Consider the following 18,393-nt stretch of genomic DNA (forward strand, 5'->3'; position numbering starts at 1 on the left):
ATCTTGCTGGGTTGTATGTTTATGGACCTTGAAAAAAATATTGCGATAATTTATATTATATACTTTAGTTTAGTGACTCACAGTACAGGATATATTTATGAACTATGGTACAAAAGATGAAAATCTACAATTGCAACATGTGATAATCCTTACATGTTATATTTGAACTGAAAAACAAGATGTATGTTTATTTACTAATTAATGCTGCAAAATTTAGAATATAGAGGAAATTCTAAAACAATTCATGAAGTTTATACATAAAAAATGTAATTTATGAAATCTTTTATTTTTGGTATGAAAAAAAGTAATTTTGTAGCTGTATATGCAAGAGCCTAAAAGATAAAAGGATGTGTATACCATTCTATGGAGAAAATGATTCCCAGATGTTTCCTTGGAAGTTCAGCTAGAAATTCTGTAAATGCCACTTATTAATGTTATTTAAAAATGAAACATTGGTCAACTTTTTATTTCAATTTTAAATAATTTTAAACGATATGGTGATCACATTTAATGAATATTTGTGTACGCGTTTGGATACAGCGGCTCAGTTCCGGAGGATTCGGTAGAAAAAAGCGAATAATAACATTAACCAAGATCACATTAGTATTTAAAAAATAAATAAAAGAATTGAAATCAGTAATACTGGATTTCAAGGACTGATTTTGGAGAAAATACTTTTCATTTTTCACAAGACAAGGACAACAATTTAAAAAGAAATACATTATGAAAACTGCGTAAGGAAATAATTGAACTTTTTTTTAATTTGAATTTTTTCCAAGTCTAAAATAGATATAATTCATTTGATTAAAACATGTCCCCTTCATTGCATAGCTATTGATATCTCCATCTGAAATATTTATGCATTTATTTTTAAATTAATTTTTGATAATTTAATAATTGGATAATAAAATTATTCACTTAAAATTTTTTCACTCGAAAAGGGCTTTTAAGGACCAAGAAACTTTTAATATTAATCAATCTGCTACGTTGCAATCAATGTTTAAACAATCAATCTGCTTCGTCATAATCAATTTTTTTAACAATAAATGTATTAAATACTTGTTATTTCAATTTTTTTAAACTTATTCATATGGAGTTAAGCAGTTTTGAATTAAGAACAAAACAAATCTTGCAATTAGCATAATTATTATGCTATAAATACTTTTAATCTAAGAGATGTATTTCGTAAAATTTTCTTTTCATCTGAAATCCTTTTTTACTGTGTTTATTATGAGAAGAGAAACTTCTCATATTAGTAATATAATTCTCTGCTTCGTAGTGCCACCTGAATCAACACTTCGGCTGTAAAATTGATAGAAACTCTTTTTCCCATAATTGCCTTTTCAGTTGACCCACAAACACACAAGGCAGGATGAAATGGCAAAATGAATTGGCTGTTAGCGTTTTTCTTGGTAACTCTAACGTGCTGCGAGTCAGCATTGCTCAACGCAGATGGCAAAGAACTTATTTTTCTACAATTCGTAAGTAAAGCTGATTCGGTTTTGATTTATTAACCTTATAAAACCAAAAAAGTTATTAAGGATAGTTTTTTAAGTAAATTTCGTTTGAAGTTTTTGATGCACTTTCATATGCATACATCTTTAATCATGTAATGTTAAATCTACTAAAATTAAATAATTTGGAAGTTGTTCATAAAAAACACTTTAAATTTCAAAATTAACACCACATGAAAAAAGTATTTAGTAACAGCTTAAGTACGTTTATAAAAAAAATGGAAAGTGTTATATATGGAAATCTTGAAAGGTTTTTTCCTAAAGAAAATTGTTTCCATCATCTTTAAATAATTAGATTTATTTTAAAATTAACATTTTATCACCAAATAATTTAAAATACTTCATGCCATACTTATCTTAAATATTTTTAAAAAACATTTTTTAATGTAAGCCCATAGGCGGGTACTCAGCTAATTTTTTACAGCAATTGCTGAAGCTAAGTGATAAATAGAAATCATAAAGGATAGTTTGAATTATTTTTGTGGGAGGAGTTATATATTTAAGTTAATTTTTATTACTTATTATAGTTCTTGTTATTAATTTCAATTTTATTTTTGAAATTATTCTAATTACTTTCAAGATTTTTATCTAAGTTAAAATTAATATCATAAAAAAATTAATATTATAAAAATACTTTAATAATATATAAAAAAATTGGAATCAAAAGTTGCTTTCTTTGGAATATTATGGGTAGAAAAAAATTTCTACAATATCAGAAAATTAAGGTAAAAAGATTTATAAAAATATAGAAAATTATAAGTTCATTGAAATTATTTGAAAATTATTGCAATCAAGGAAATGGAAATTTTAAAACAATTGAAACATTCTTCACTTTTACTTAAACAATTTAATGAAACATTTCTTTTTTTCTAATATCGTTAGCTACATAGAGATTTAAATATTTATGAATTGTTGAATATTAACTAGTATTGTGGTGGTATGTAGATTATTATGATCCATGCAGGAAGCAACAGGACGAATGTTTTTAGGAACATTTCTTTTAATAATCACATTCACACACTAAACAAGCACAAACACAAGACATTCACGCGCGCGGCTTCACAGTTCAGCGTCACATCTCATTCTAATTATAATCGCAATGCACTATGGGATGACATATGGGATAGCCTAATCAGGCATCGCCATCTAGTATCCAAAAGAGAAGATAAGAGTAATGCAACTGCTACATCCTCCCCCTCTGGCTCCGACGACGTCCCGGAAAGGAGACAGAATTTGAATTGTAATGCAACTACTACAGTATCTATATTCATAGGCATATATTTTTCAGGTATTTCGAAATGGCATGTCAGCACCTAGAGAGCTATATCCAAATGATCCAAACCATCCGGATCAATGGGAAGAAGGAATGGGTGAACTCACTATTGTAAGAATTCATTTATATACTTGGAATATTTTACAATAATAGATTTTAAATCACCGAATTGCATGTCAGTTGTACGTTGACCATTTAAAATAATTTTTAATTAATATTCTCCTCATGCGAGTTGCCTTCTATCATTTACTTTCTAAATGAGCCAACTAAAATTCACAGGCAGACTATTTAAGTTTATAAGCAAACTGCAATGCATAATTCTGTAGTTAGAAGGTGGGTAAGAAGTCTAAATGTAAAATATAAAAATGTCCCCGATGAAGAGAAAAGTGGTCGGCCTTCTTTATTTGATGATTTATCTACAGAAGTTGAAAGAAAAATTCAGAAGAACCATATTATAATGCCTTTGCAATGATATCAATGCACTTTCTGAAAATTTCAATTAACTTCATTGTCAAAAAGGCAACATTCTATGATGAGAGAAAACAAAACCTCAAGCCTCGCTAAAATAAATGCTTTGAATCTAGTGCTAGCTTTGCCGAAAAATAATAAAAGTACCATTCTTCATTATGCAATAAAAATGTGTTTCTAGTAATTGTTTCCTTTTTTAAAATAATTGCACAATGAAACTTGGCTTCTAAATCTCCCTTGTATATCTAATTATAAAATATGTATGAATTATCTGTTTTTTTAACTCATATTTATTAATTTCGCAGTATTAATTCGCAGTAATGCATTTAAAACCCGTTTGGATCGAAGTGACTTACTTAGAGAGTTGTTAGAATCAATTAGAGAGTCTGAAATGCGATCACGTCAAATAACTGAAAATGAGATTATGGTTTTGCCTCAGTTAATAGAAGATAATTGCAGATTTTAATTGAATTTTATTTCATAATACCTTTAGTATAATTAGTTTTCAAATTATTTATTTCTACTATGATTATGAAAATTTTAACCTGAAACATCATTTTTTTATTTTCGTTATTCTTTTTCCTTTGTTCCGGTTTATCTCTCTTGACTTCAAACATTAATATTTATTTCTCTACGAGAAACTAAAAAAAGTATTTGAAAATTTAATAGTGGTTTTATTCAATATCGGTTTTTTTTTCGTTATTAGAAATTTAATATATTTGCAGGAGAAAAAGTTAATACATCTCTTGCGTCATTTCTGACCAATTAAAATGTACAGTGCAATCTGTCATTAGTGTGTTTAAAGAGAAGATTCATAATCTAGCGTAAGTATTGTCATTAGACCTAGATTCAAATTCATGAGGTCCATCATAAAACATGCGTGGCAGTAATTAAAAAATGGAGGTTAATTAAGCAATAAAATCGTCAGTCTTATGCGTACTAATATTCCATTTGGGAAGTTAAAGAATTAAAGTTTCAACTCGAGCAGACACTAGGTGTTAATCTGTCAATGATAAACTAAAAAATGAATTCTATATGTACCTGAACTTTTCTTGCAACGATTTTATAAGCAAATCCATTGCGGTGATAAGGAGCTACAACAATGTATTTTATTCCACATTTCTAACATATACCCAATATGTTAGAAATGTTTGAAGCAATTTAACCCACATGTTTGGCATGTTGGATTCATCTCTGTCATTTTCTTCATTGTAAATTTAAAAAATTAATAGAAATTTCTGTTAATCTCTAAAAGAGACCAGACAAAATGATAAAATAGGCTTATATCTAAAATCCCTAAATTTTTCAATATTTAATATTGTATTCAAGTTAAAATAGCAATTATTTTAAAAGTCAAATATCAAACTACTTAAGTATTCCATGTGCCTATAATTTGCCCTCGTTTATGAAAATAAATGCCGAAAAAATCATCAAAAAATTTAAAAAATCTCCATCATAATTAGGAGTTAAAAAATTTGTGGATCAAGTGGTTGATAAATATGCTTAAAATATAAGATTATGGGACCTCAAAACTTAAAGCAATAATAATACGTTTTGGAAAATAAGAAATGATGAGTGTGTTTAAAAACTCTCTACTAACCATTGTTAAGACCTGTTATGTTATGAGAGGGGAAATGTCATTTCTAGAATGTAATTTTGTAAGTTTTTCTTCTAATAAGAAGGTGCTGTTCAAAAATCCAAGATAGGTTCTCTTCATTATTAGACAACGAGTAGATCAAAACGAGCTATTTAAGAGAAAAGACGATTATTTTCCATGGATTCAAGATTCGTTTGATACGAAAGCTAAATTTATATTTACTACTACAGAAGTAATCATCTGATTGTGTTGTCTTGTGACAATTTATTAGAACAAAATCTAGAAGAATGAAAAATTTTTGATGGTCAATAATAGTGGAATTTGTGTCCTAAAATTTTAAATTTATAATAGCCATTTTAATCCTATTTATTGCTACATATTGATATGAAATCAAATTTTACTCAATTTTGTCGTTAAAAGTTGTTGCCAGTTACCATCCTAAAGTGTAGCTGGGCCTGATTTAATCCGAAGATTTGATAAAATAGGTCATGATCTGCATCTATTATGCCTATCTTTTAGAATTTGACCAGTAAATTTTCATGGAATAGAAAATGTGTTTTATTTATTTTTAGCAAAGTTATACAAAAACTATTAAGACTATTTTTCAAAAATATTATTACTGTGTAAATGAAATTCCTTTTTACTTATAAATGAGGAAATAATTTTTCATTAGTTAAAATTTAGACAGGCATCACTAATATCAATGCAATCCTTGACCATATTACTTCTCATGAACGAAATATGCAAAAATAAAACATTATAGTCATCAAAAAATTTTAACTTTAGAGTTTGACAAATTTTCACGTCTCAGCCTCTCTGAATCCTAAAAACGCATTTTTTGATATTATGGCTATATATGAGCAGAGTAAAAAATCGCCTAGGGGAGGAGAGAAAGATGGAGGAAATTTGGTATATAGTATCTATTCCAAATTTGTAGATTTATGTCAAATTTTGTACGAAATACATTCTGAGGAATTGTTTCTATCTGTTTGTTCGAACATACATACAAAATGTAGAGAGCGGCATGGGTAAAATTTGGTGCTTAGATTTAATATTAAAGAGTATATATTTATCAAATTTCACTTCAGATACCTAAAGGCTGACTATCTTTTGATCCAAATTTTCTCAAACATGTAAACGCTATATGAAAACACGTTAATTTAAGTATATGAAAACTGAAATATGATAGTGTAACTACATTTATAATCTGTGTCAAAATTCGGTCGTCAAAGGCGTCTAAAATAAGTATTCGGTATTCAGGTGCTTGTGTATTAATGCATTCCAACTATTCATCTCTAGGGATCTCAAGCTAATAACTATTGTTAGCCATTGGCGTAAGATTAATATGCAAGTATGTTTATTAGAAAGTATAAAAGGAAATTTCAATGAGATAACCTTCCTCCCCATTGGCTGAGTGATGAAATATTTAAGTTAATATGGCCAGTGTTTTATCTTTACTTATAATAAAAATGAATGTGTATTTGTGTTAGCTTGTATTGGCGATCTTCAGACCTGCCAGTATGACCTAGAGCTACCAATCATGACACATACATCTTTTGGAGGGCAAAAATTTGCATCACGGAATGATATTTTAAAAATTTTCTTTGATTAGAAATTAGGCGAAATGTTGACATTTTTAAGTAATAATTTCTGAAAATATTACAGCACAAAAGTAATTTTCACTTCATTTTAAAGTTCAAAAAATTGCTTTTTCAATAATACCTATGTTTTAACCTATAATTAAGTTTTTTTTTTTATCAATACATTTTCAAAATAATTTGTAATATTTTTCTAACAATTTTTATTGAATAAAATAAAAATTAAATTTAAATTGCATAAGCATTTAACTCGTAAACGGGAAAAATTAGCTTTTATCAATATGTTGCCACTATTTTGACAAAGCTCAAATTAAAAGATTAAGTCAATTCTTATTGCAAACTAAATCTAGGAAAATGTAATTTTAACATATGTCTGCATGAAATGAAATAAATATTAAAAGTTATAATTTTTAAGTTATTTCAAGAAAAACATTTTGGGAATTTCTGAAATAGCTTGATTATTAATTTAATTGTTCGGTTTTATTTAAAGCAAAAATAATTAAATACTACAGGATATTCACTCATTTCAGAATCCAGTAGCTAATTTCTAAACTTTTAGTAATAAGCACATGCATTTAAAGAAATAAAATCTAAATGAAGTAAATAATTATATTTTATGCAGTTTGAGTCAATAAATGTTCTGATGAATTACGAATTTCAAACTTTTATATAGATCCTTTACCCTGTGATTCATTTTTTATAAAATACTCTTGAGACATTAATACTTTAAATTTAAAAATTCACTCACTTTCGATTATAACTGATTGAGTTATGAAAATTTAAGTATCACTGTTCAATAAAAACGCGCGATTTTAGACTTCACCAATGAACGTCTTGATGGAAATACGCCAATCAGCGTTAGCACTTTTCCCAAGATTGATTTTCTAGAATAACGAAATTGTTTATTGTCCTAAAACAATGAAATTCAAAACTTTATAAGTCGGTAAGGCTTGACCAAAGCCAACGTTCAAATTGCAAGATCAATGAATATAATTTACAGGATGAAAGAACTGTAACGATATGAGTTTTATGGCTATCAAAATTTTAAACTTAAAAATATTTTGCTGAAGAAGCTATTAAGAGACCAAGTAACACAAAATATTTAATTGAAAATTTTAGCCATTATTAATCCTGGTAAGTTGGTCGTCAAAAGGCAGATAATGTATTAAAATTTATATAGCTAAAAGTTTTTGTATTGGGCAAAAATTTATAGAAGACATCTTTATTTCAGCATGGACGACGGCAGCTTTATGCATTGGGGAAGGATCTAAGAAAAAGATACAGTCATTTCATCACAGCAAATCCAAGGGAAGTAAGTCAAGTCACTATTTTATTGTCTTGATGTAATATACCGAGGTCAGTGAGAGTACTTTTTGGACATTCTGTCCCTAAAATGGTGATAAATAAAGTAAATCTCTATTAATTTCTTGCTTCGATATATTAAAACTATCTTCTGTAAATGAATTTTGATTTTCTGAAAATCCTTGATTTATTAAATATGGCTTCATGTGTAAAACATTTCATTCCGAAAAATAAAAAGCAGCAACATAAATAATGAAATGATTCTAAAGGAATGCTGCAGATTTTATAATAATCAGCAGTGGATGTAGAATGTGACAAAAAGTAATATTTTTTATAATTAAAAACTCCATGTCTTAAATTAAATTATTTAATTAAAAACTCATATATAAATTACCCAAAAGATTATCAACTTAAGAAAGTAATACCAGAACACTAAATAACCTCTTAATCACCAGACTGAGGTGACATTTGTACATATTTCATTGGAACAATCTTAACATGATTGAAAATTATTCATGAAATATTCGTTAAATTGACATGATTGAAAATTATTCATGAAATATTCGTTAAATAGTTCATTGCTCTTGTCATCACTAAATGACATTTAGCAATCAAGAGAAATCTTTTCTGATTCCAAAGTGTTATGTAATATCACGTCACCATTGAGGCAATAGCATTTCTTTAATTTTTAATGCTAACTGTTTCTATTGTTATTTATAATACAAACTATTGCTATTGCTGTTGCTAATTATTCCATTTCTAATGTTAATTATGATTATGTCACTGTTATATTAAAAACTACAAACTGAAAAAACATATAAAATTTTAATATAATAATTCGGACCACTAAAATGGAATTTTATAACAATTATCACATATTGCAGGAAACTAGTTCAGAGCAGCTGTAGCTGAAATATGCGAGTATTTTACATCAATAAAGGTTTTCATTTGTAGAATTTGAATAACGGTCTTTTAAGTGAAAATAATAAAGTTTGTAATTTATCTCCAACTCCCGTAGGTAACTATGCAGGTTGCCACAAACCCAAAGGGTATGAGAAGCGGTCTGAGCCTGCTTGCTTCTCTATATGCTCCAACCGAAGAATGGGAGTTTGTGCCTGGTCTTCCCTGGCAACCCGTGCCCGTTTTCTACTTACCAGAAGATGAAGACAAGGCATGTATTTAAATCTTCCATTATACCAAATCTTCCATTACCAAATGTAGCAATAAAACGCGCCAACCTATGAGCATGCTTGAGAATGCTTCTAACTTCGAAGAATAAAACAACATCTATTTACGCCATTTATACAAATTTTATAGAAAGAAAATCAAATTTTCGCCAACGAATCGCTAATCCTTCACATTTAATTAATAAGTACCCTATAAAGTATCTCTAGCTATAATGCTGTAGAAGCACCTTTAGAAGTCTCAAGGTGTATAATATAAGAAGCTAACTATCTCGGATGTATTTCTAGTTAAAACACTGTTGAGAAGAATTTCTATCTCTCGATATAAATAATTTACTTATATAAGTAATTAACAAATAAATCTCTAGTCGCAACCTGTAGAGAAAATCTTTGAGGTTTTAAGAACTCCAAATTTCCTTGGTAAATATTTGAAAGTATAGGAAAATAAAAGGCAATAAACAGGAGTATTCTCCTCTCAACTTTCTTATAAAATAACATAAAATACGATTTGCTTTTTTTTTATATTTTCCTTTCCCTCGATTAAAACTTATATCTGAAACAGTTCCATAATTTTGCTGACAAGAGAGCATGTCGAATTTCTCTTATGTTATTAAGTTTTAAACGTTGCAGTGATCACGTTGAGTTAAACATGAATTATCGGATTGAGTAGTAGTCATTAGGGAAACTTGGTTCAAAAGCTGATATAAACATAAAAAATTGATAATAAAGACTTATACAAAATTCCATCCTATTATTATCGTTATAAATTATCTGTCAACATCGTTGGATGGGTAGCAATTAGTCAACATCACAGAATATAGAAATAGATTTCATCCAATACATCAAAATGCTTTTAATTCTCTCTCAAATGAAAGTTTCTTTTAAGCAAAATCTACGGATATCATTTTTCTAAAACTTAAATCTTAACCCTAAAAGCAAGTTATAATGAGCAAATATTGTCAAAATGATAAAAAAAAAGCAATAAGTAACTGCGAAATAATGAAGAGAAACATAAACGTTTATTTTATAAATAAAGCCCATCAAAAACCTTATCTTTGCTAATGGTATATTTGAAAATATTTACTTAAACATCTATATGCATGTACATTGCCTAAATATTTGAAATTATTTGCAATTTTCCCATAACTTGATTTGAATTAATAAAAAAATTATTAACAATATATATTCGAATTTTTTTTCATGACTTTTAAATTACACCAAACTAACGGACAAAGTTTGAATAATTGTTTTAACACCAGAAATTGAGAAAAAGATTGAGGAAGCTATTAAAAATTTTTGATTTCACATTTACTATAAAATTCCTACTATTAGCTCACACTCTCTCTCTATATATATATTGTTCAAATTTTCAATCGTTAATAAAATACTATTTATTCATCCACTCAAATTAAAATGCATTTTTTAAACTTGTAGGGGATGACACTTGTTGTTAATACAGTTTTTTCTTCAAATATTAATTAATTAATTAAATTGGCCTGATTAATTTCTATTTTGTCGCCAAAGATGTAAAATCCGTCGCCATGTCGCCAATCTCTATTTTGTCACTTAATATTGTAATTCTGTCATATGTATATACATATTTCTACTAATTGTAACTATTTAATAAAAAGTAGCTAAAATAAAAATATTTTGTTGACCTAAGTAGGAATTGACTTAAATTTTTGATATATATATTACTTGTTTTTAAATTATTTTCTAATTTTCAAAGAATTTCATTTGAACTTCCAATTTATATAAAGTTGCCACTTTGTATTAACGATCTCTAGCTCAAATTCTTTGAACTAATAAAAACAAATATTGAAAAAAAGTCATCAATATTTCATGCTGAAAATGATTCATTTGTTCATATTAACTGATTTATTCCCTCCAAAATAAATAATTGATTAATTCCTTATATATTAATTAATCAATTTCATATTTTCTAATTAAAATTATTCTTTCGTCATTCAATTTTACTAAGGAACATGTAAATGAAATGGAAATGTATGTGATGACATCTTTTGATTAAAGACACAGAGTTAATTGTCATGTATGGTTTAGAAGTTCTTCATTTATTCTAGAAAAATCTCTTCAAGAATTTAAAACCACTGTATTTCATTAAAATGTTCTTAGTGAAAAAACAGGCAAGAAATTCACAGAAAATAAATCTTTACTAGGTTTTGGTTCCTTTTCGTAGCTGTCCGTTAGTAGTGCAACGCCTGCAGAAATTGGTGGGACAATATGGAAACGAAACAGTCCTGGAAATGTATGAAGTAAGTTCGTATCTGGATAACATGTATTTTTTTAATTCATAATGTACTGTAAAAGATTAGTTTCAGTTAAATGTGCTTCTTCGTGTTTTCAGCAACAAATGAAATTTTGGTCATTAAATAGTGGCTTACCCATAAACGACTGGAATGATGTGGTGAATCTGCACAGAATCTTGTCAACAGAGGTTTGTTTCTTTCAAGATACATTCAAAATTTAATGTCCATCATAATTATCAATATTAAAATTCAACAATGAAGTAAGCATAAAGTTTGTTATTAATTTCTGCATGTTCTGTATTCATGCTGTAGAATGTTGGTTTCGATTATTTGTTGTTTCCAATAATGTAAACAATAATTCTATCGTCTGTAATAAAAGGATGCTCAATAAAGCATCGGAGTACCCATAAACATCACGTGATTATGAACTTTTAATCCCTTAACCGTCATGTCCATGTGTTGTATGAGAATTGAATTATCATTTCTAAAACTTATAGACTGAAAATAAATCATTGAAATGCCTTCTAATTTGATACAAACATTACAAATGATCCACAAATGTTTCAAATATTCTGTAGATACGTTATATAATTTATCAGACGGAACATTCCTGAAATGGAAGGTGTCTTCTAATTAGTTAACTTTAGAAAAAAAAAAGTTAAAGTGTTAAAATTAATCAGAGTTTATATTAATAAAAGCAACATCATCAGAATAAATAAAAGCAACATCAGAACTTTTAAAACTAAGTTCACTTAAAGATTAGTAAATCGAAATGTTTTTTTTTCTTGTTGCAGTGTTTTATACTTTATCATGCAGTTCTACATATCTAAAGCTAAATACAATAACCTCTAATGTTAAAATGCAGATGTTGTTATGGCATTCGGAATACAATTTGTTGTTGTCTTCTTTTCGAATTTCAAAGACATTTATGAAAAAAGAAAGCCAAATATTCCTGCTTTGAAAATTCATGAACAATATGAGGAAAAGCAACATATTACGTTAATGTAAAGACATCTATTTGTTATTATATTTCGAATCTCTCATGTGTTTCGGTAGATTTTTAATTTAACTCCAAATTTTGAAATCTGAAATATGATTATTGATAGGAGAATATATTTTATTGCAATTAAATAGACTTGATAATGACTTGGTTATGTCAATTATGTCAGTGGATTTCCAATGAGTAGATTTCCATCTCCTTCGCTAGCGCTTATCTAAGAATGGACTTCTTTCGAAACTAAAAAATAAATTAATAAATAAATAAACCTAGAAACGACTGAAAGAACTGAACAAGAAGCATCATCTTCAATATTCTGGCAATTATGTAGCAAAATATTGATGTTGTAAACATAGATGACGAATCTCACAAAGTCATTTTGCTTTTTTTACCTTCTTTTAAAAAATCACATTTTTTGATTGAAATAAAAGAGCAACACTCTACTAAACTGTATAGATTATATGCAGTTATGAAAATTTATAAATCATCTGCTTGTAACTTTTGTAAAAGTTTTTGCTGAAAACTCAAGAGTGCAATTATGTTAAGATAACATCAATTAAATCAACCTAAAAGTTTTGATTTAAAGGTGTTAAAATATCTTAAAGCGGTTTTAAAATATGTCCTTGTATGCAAATATTCTTTCAAAATGAATATATTTCTTTTCTGTTGTTTTTTCAAGTATGCCAACAAGCACAATGTACCAGCTTGGGCTTGGAAATACTGGAAAGAATTAGTGTGTCTTAATGACTACGCCTACAAAATCAATTTCAATGATAATAAGATTTTAAAAGTCGTTGGTGGTAAGTACAGCAAATCAGTAAATTTGTTTTGAATTCTAAATGAGAAGAAAAATAATTTTTTCCTTTTATTATTAAATAAAATTCGTTGCGATAATAGTATTATAGATAATAGATAAAAGATTATATTAATGACGAATGACAAACAAAAAACGATTTTTTTATTAAAATAATCTTTTCAAGTCTTTTTACATGATTACTTAAAACTAAATCATACATAAAATTCCTTTCATAGATATTTTTTTTTTAATTTTTCATAGATTCTTTCAGGAAAAATCTCGAAAAAAGGGAATAAAGATGATTAATATAAATTTCTTCCATAATTTACGAAAAAAAATGATTAAGAAATAAAATTTGCATTAAATGAAGGCCTTTGCATCTTTTTATTCAGATTGATAAAAAACTAATTTAAATATCATTTCTTATGAACTTTTAACATTGGAAACCTTCTTTGATTTAAGAGTTAATTTATCCCAATAAAAACTTGTAATGCACTATGAACAATTCTAAATTTAAAATACATAATTAAAGGAAAAAGCATGTGACTACAAATAAGTACAGTGTTTTCAGTTATTTTTAATTTTATCAAATAATAAAATATTTTTGATGGAATTAAGCTTCTAAAAACTGATACAGAAGATAATAAACTAATGTAAAATAATATTAATACTGGAAGATTTTACATGTTGTAATGGAAACATTATTATTCCTTTATTTAAATAACTGATTAATTATTTTTAAAATACTATAAGTTATATTGTCATCAGAACTTTATTTGACAGTTAAATTTCAATTTACTTAAAGTATTTTGTTCTTTAGAAATTGAAAAAAGCAGCATTCAAACGTTTTTCTATTGTGCTTATTTTTAATGTTTACAGATATAGAGCTATACTATTTTATGTAAATTTTGCTATGCTCTTTCAATAAAAGATCTATCAATACATGATTTAAAGTAAAAAAGGATTAAAGCTTATAAAAATGACTAATGATAAAAAGAGGGAAATTAATTCAAGATATTAAAAAAAATTAAATTCAAAATATTAAAAAAATTAAATAAAACACTGCAAATTGAAAAGAAGAATAAAGAAATTAATAAAATAGTTATTATATTTCGCTATGAAATTGGTTCCCAAAGAATATGCCAGTTACATTATTCAGAATATAAAATCACAATTTAAGAAATCTGATAAAGATTTATTCATAAAATCTTAAAAATCCCTTTTTTTTCAGAAAAATACGAATCAGTGAAAAAAATTGTACTATACCTTGTTCCCCATTTCTCTACTACGCCACTGATTTTGAGCAGTATAGTTAGCAGTTCATATAGTGTTAATCAGTTTGAATGATGGTTCATATGAAAATAGGTGTATATTCGGATCAGTTCCAGAAATCACAAACTCGATTGCTAATATCAAGTTACTATAATTTGATTTACATTGATAGACTCTGCCGATTAAAAATGTCGTTTAATCAAAGACAGTGACAAATTTTATTCAAATGGATATTGTCTAAACAAGTTATTTGGATAACTATCATTTGATATATTATAAAAAACTGAGAATATGGAAAAAAATGAGTTCAGTGCTTTCAGAATATATATGAAATACTGTTCATATAAAAATCAGTTTTATCTTCAATTAATTGATCGTTATACAATACATATTTGAAGAAAAATTCAGTTAAAATATTATTAATGAGGTTCATTGGAAGAAATAATGCTAAACATTATGCTAAGCTAAACAAAATCTATATAAATTCAGTTCAATAAATATATATTTTTAATTTTGTCGCGGTAAAAAACTCTTTCCTCTTTATTTTTGTGAAAAGCAAAGATATAAATCTTTTATGATCTTACTGTAAAGATGCGTCTAAATCTGTTTATTTTCTTAATGTAGGTCCTATTTTTAATCATCTGGTGGACAACGCTCTCGAAAAAATTAAAGGTGAATTTGAGTCTACAAGAGTTATGGCTTTCTCTGGAGTAAGTTATGATCTGGCTCATATTATATGTGCAAAGTTAAATCTTTCAAATTTTCTCACTCGATATATTATATGGCTTTTCTATAGTTCTTCTTTAGATTAAGTTGAATTAAATTTTTTTATTTCACTTGACAAGCTGCCAATTTTTAATAAATCATTATATTTTATTGATTCGGTTTTAAAATTACAATTTTTTTTTAATTGGACAATAAACACTTTCTTCAAATTCTCACAAACTACAGATTTCGGGCATCTTTTTGGTTTCATATTATTTAGAATTTGGACTTTTTTTTTATGTTACTTATTAATGTTATATCATTATCACGTTATAATATTATATCATTATCATATTATAATATTATATCATTATCATATTATAACATTACATCCTTATCGTGTTATAACATTAATGTTATCATGGGCTACATTTCTAATGAAAGTTGAGTTATAAAACGTTTTAAAGGATTGAATATAAGTATTCGAAAAGTATATGACGTAAAATGTAATGTGCTTTATTTTTTCTTACTCACATATGCAACAAATAATTACAGGCATTGCAGCGGATGCAGAGACTTGTCTTAATTTAAGTCATTGTGAATACGTATGTATATACTGTTCATTCTCGGATTCGTAAACTATCTGCGGTTTTGTGCATATTTCAGGTGTTTATTTTATTTAAAAAAGAGGAAAAGAAAAATGCAAGCAGGAGATATTTACATTTAGCAGAACGGTGAATTCAGTTTATTCGTGGAATTAGGAGGTCCAATAAACACTTGGAATGAGCAATATCTCCTAAATGTTTCATATTTCTTTTTCCTGGCCCGACTGAAACCAAACTTTGACCACTTTTTTATTAATGCAATGAGAAGAATATTAATAATTTTTGCAGATTCAAAAAAATAATACAGTTATATAAACAATAAAATATATAGAAAATAAAGTAATTAAAGTAATATGAATATTCAATTAATTAGATATGAAGTGAAGGTTTCCCGTTTTTATACAGCAACTTCGGAGCAAATTATTTTATAGAAATAATTTAGAATAATTCATATACCATCTTAAAATTCAAAATTTTACTTTTTCTGAGATACTAAATTCCTTTCTGTAAAACGTTTTCTTCAATTTTTATTAATTATTGTGAAATTTGATGCTGCAGATTTTGAAATACGGTAACAATAGAGCTCTAATCTATTCTATCACTAATATTAAAATTACTGTTTCATATCATTTGGAAAAATTTTATTGTATAAAATTGTTACCAGTAGTTATTGAAAGAATCAAAAAGAACTGAAAGGAAGAATTGATATTCCTTGCACCTTCAAGTGACCAAGGTCAAATGACAGTGAATCAAGTAATATAATGCAACAAAAGTGTATAAAAACTTATATAAAATTAGTTTAACATTTAGACTACAACGAAATATACATCGAAGTATTTTAATTCCTATTAACACTTCCTATATTAACTAGTATCAAAATAAAATATATGACCAAATATAATAACTTTTCAGAAAAATTCTCATTTATAAGGTTTATTTTTCAGCAATCAACCCATGTAGCTGGATTACTGGGTGCCCTCAAGGCCTTTAATGACAAGGAACCGCCCTTCGCTTCGATTGTCGTCATGGAACTCTTCAAGGACAATAAGAATGATGCATTCGTTCGGTGGCTTTTCAGGAATGAAACTGATTTGCAGGTTCTGAAGATTCCTGGATGCCAAGAATTTTGTACCATGGAGCACATGCATGAACAGGCAATGCACTACGAAAGTACAAAATGGGGACTGGATTGCAGGGGACCTCCAGCGGCCTTGGATCAGTTGAAAGAATTGCTGAGAAACATCCAGATATGATCAAATTTAAAATGTTGTTCAAGATTTTAAATATGTACTTGAGGACTAATATTGAAATTGTCTTAAAAATTGAGGTTGTCATTTAACATAAATTCTATTTCCAAGCAATGAATTTATTCTTTATCTTGAATCTACAAAGTTTGTATATTCAAGATACAGAATGTATCTTAAATCTACAAAGCTGTGCAATCCCATAAATTAAAGCAACAACTGCCAAATATTGTTGAAAAAATGTAAAAATATTTGTTTTGAAACTTTATTTCTTTTAGAAAATTGATTTTAAAATCGCAAATTTTGGTTTAGTTATATTCGTATAATTTATTTCTGTAATGGAATTTTTTTTAATTATATTAATTCCAATTCATTATCATTTGTCATGAGATCCCAATAAGTATAGATTTGTTTTGAATAGAGAAAACATCGAACAAAGCACTAAAATTATTCTGAAAATGTCATTATTGTTTTGAGAAAATGTTCACAATTTTTGGCGATGAATAAAATGTTGATAATCAATAAACAGATGTTTCTTGCAAAACTTATTTCATTTACTTTCTTGAACTGATAAACGGTTTTAAATATTTTAAAATGCATAATTGAATGTTCTGTTACAGAACTCATGTTCGTAGACTCATTATCATCTGATAAATAACCTTGCTGAAAGAACTAAAAATATATATGCTTGGAAATAGGTTGGCTTACTATAAAAAAATATTTTTTTAAATCGAATCAGTTTAACAATTATCTTAACAAGTAGTTGAGTTTATACTCTATTTTGAACAATTAGTATTTTATTACTTTTTAAAAGCTAAGTGTAACTACACTGTAATTGAGGAATTCATCGATTTTTCTTTTGTCTTTAATCATATAACGAGACTTCCCCGTTATTGGTAATAATTACGTAGCAAATATAATATAGACAGCAGAACCATTCCTTACGAAAATTATTTTAAAGGGGAAAACTTATCAACAATATAATTAAATGCAAAAAGTAGAGTAAAATATTGAAAGAATAAACGTTGATTAAAAAAGTTTTTCTTCACTGACGATATTTTTACTGTTAAAAGATGTAAATTTTTTTATTGGATTTTATATGAAAAACTTGAAAACTTTACATTTTAAATTCATCATTACTTTCAGCTATTTTCAATTTCGGTTGATCAATAATACTTAAATATAGTATTATGTTACAATATGCATGCTACTGCACTGGCTCTTGCATAAGTAATAGAAAAGTTTCATGAAATTTGTCTGTTGGTTTGTCACTTATTAGAACGTTTTATTTTATATTTTTCCATTCTACAATGATCGAAAATTTGTCCAATATGTCAAAACATGATAATTATCAGAAAATTATTTTAAATTGTAAAATCGCCTTAATGTTTCAGTTCTTTGATTTACTTTATAACTTATATAATTTAAAAGCTAAATTTTAAAAAGTTGTTATGAAATATAGAATGTTTATGTGATTCAGTTTTTTAAATTCGTAAACTATAGATAATATGAATATCATTATCCTATAATGTATAAGTTAAAATAATTTTTCTCATCAATGTTTCTGTATA

General features: G+C 26.9%; 1 protein-coding gene across 1 annotated transcript; it reads left to right on the forward strand.

Moving 5' to 3' along the window:
• Window positions 1–1,347: 1,347 nt before the first annotated feature.
• LOC129981372 (testicular acid phosphatase homolog) lies at window positions 1,348–17,533 on the forward strand. Its single transcript, XM_056092198.1, has 9 exons — window positions 1,348–1,481; window positions 2,803–2,898; window positions 7,682–7,762; window positions 8,771–8,923; window positions 11,114–11,209; window positions 11,302–11,391; window positions 12,880–13,000; window positions 14,893–14,978; window positions 16,523–17,533. The coding sequence occupies exons 1-9, from the start codon at window positions 1,386–1,388 to the stop codon at window positions 16,829–16,831; spliced, it is 1,128 nt and encodes a 375-aa protein (XP_055948173.1). The 5' UTR covers window positions 1,348–1,385; the 3' UTR covers window positions 16,832–17,533.
• Window positions 17,534–18,393: the final 860 nt, after the last annotated feature.

The sequence above is a fragment of the Argiope bruennichi genome, chromosome 8, assembly GCF_947563725.1.
Source record: "Argiope bruennichi chromosome 8, qqArgBrue1.1, whole genome shotgun sequence".
NCBI classification, from domain to species: domain Eukaryota; kingdom Metazoa; phylum Arthropoda; class Arachnida; order Araneae; family Araneidae; genus Argiope; species Argiope bruennichi.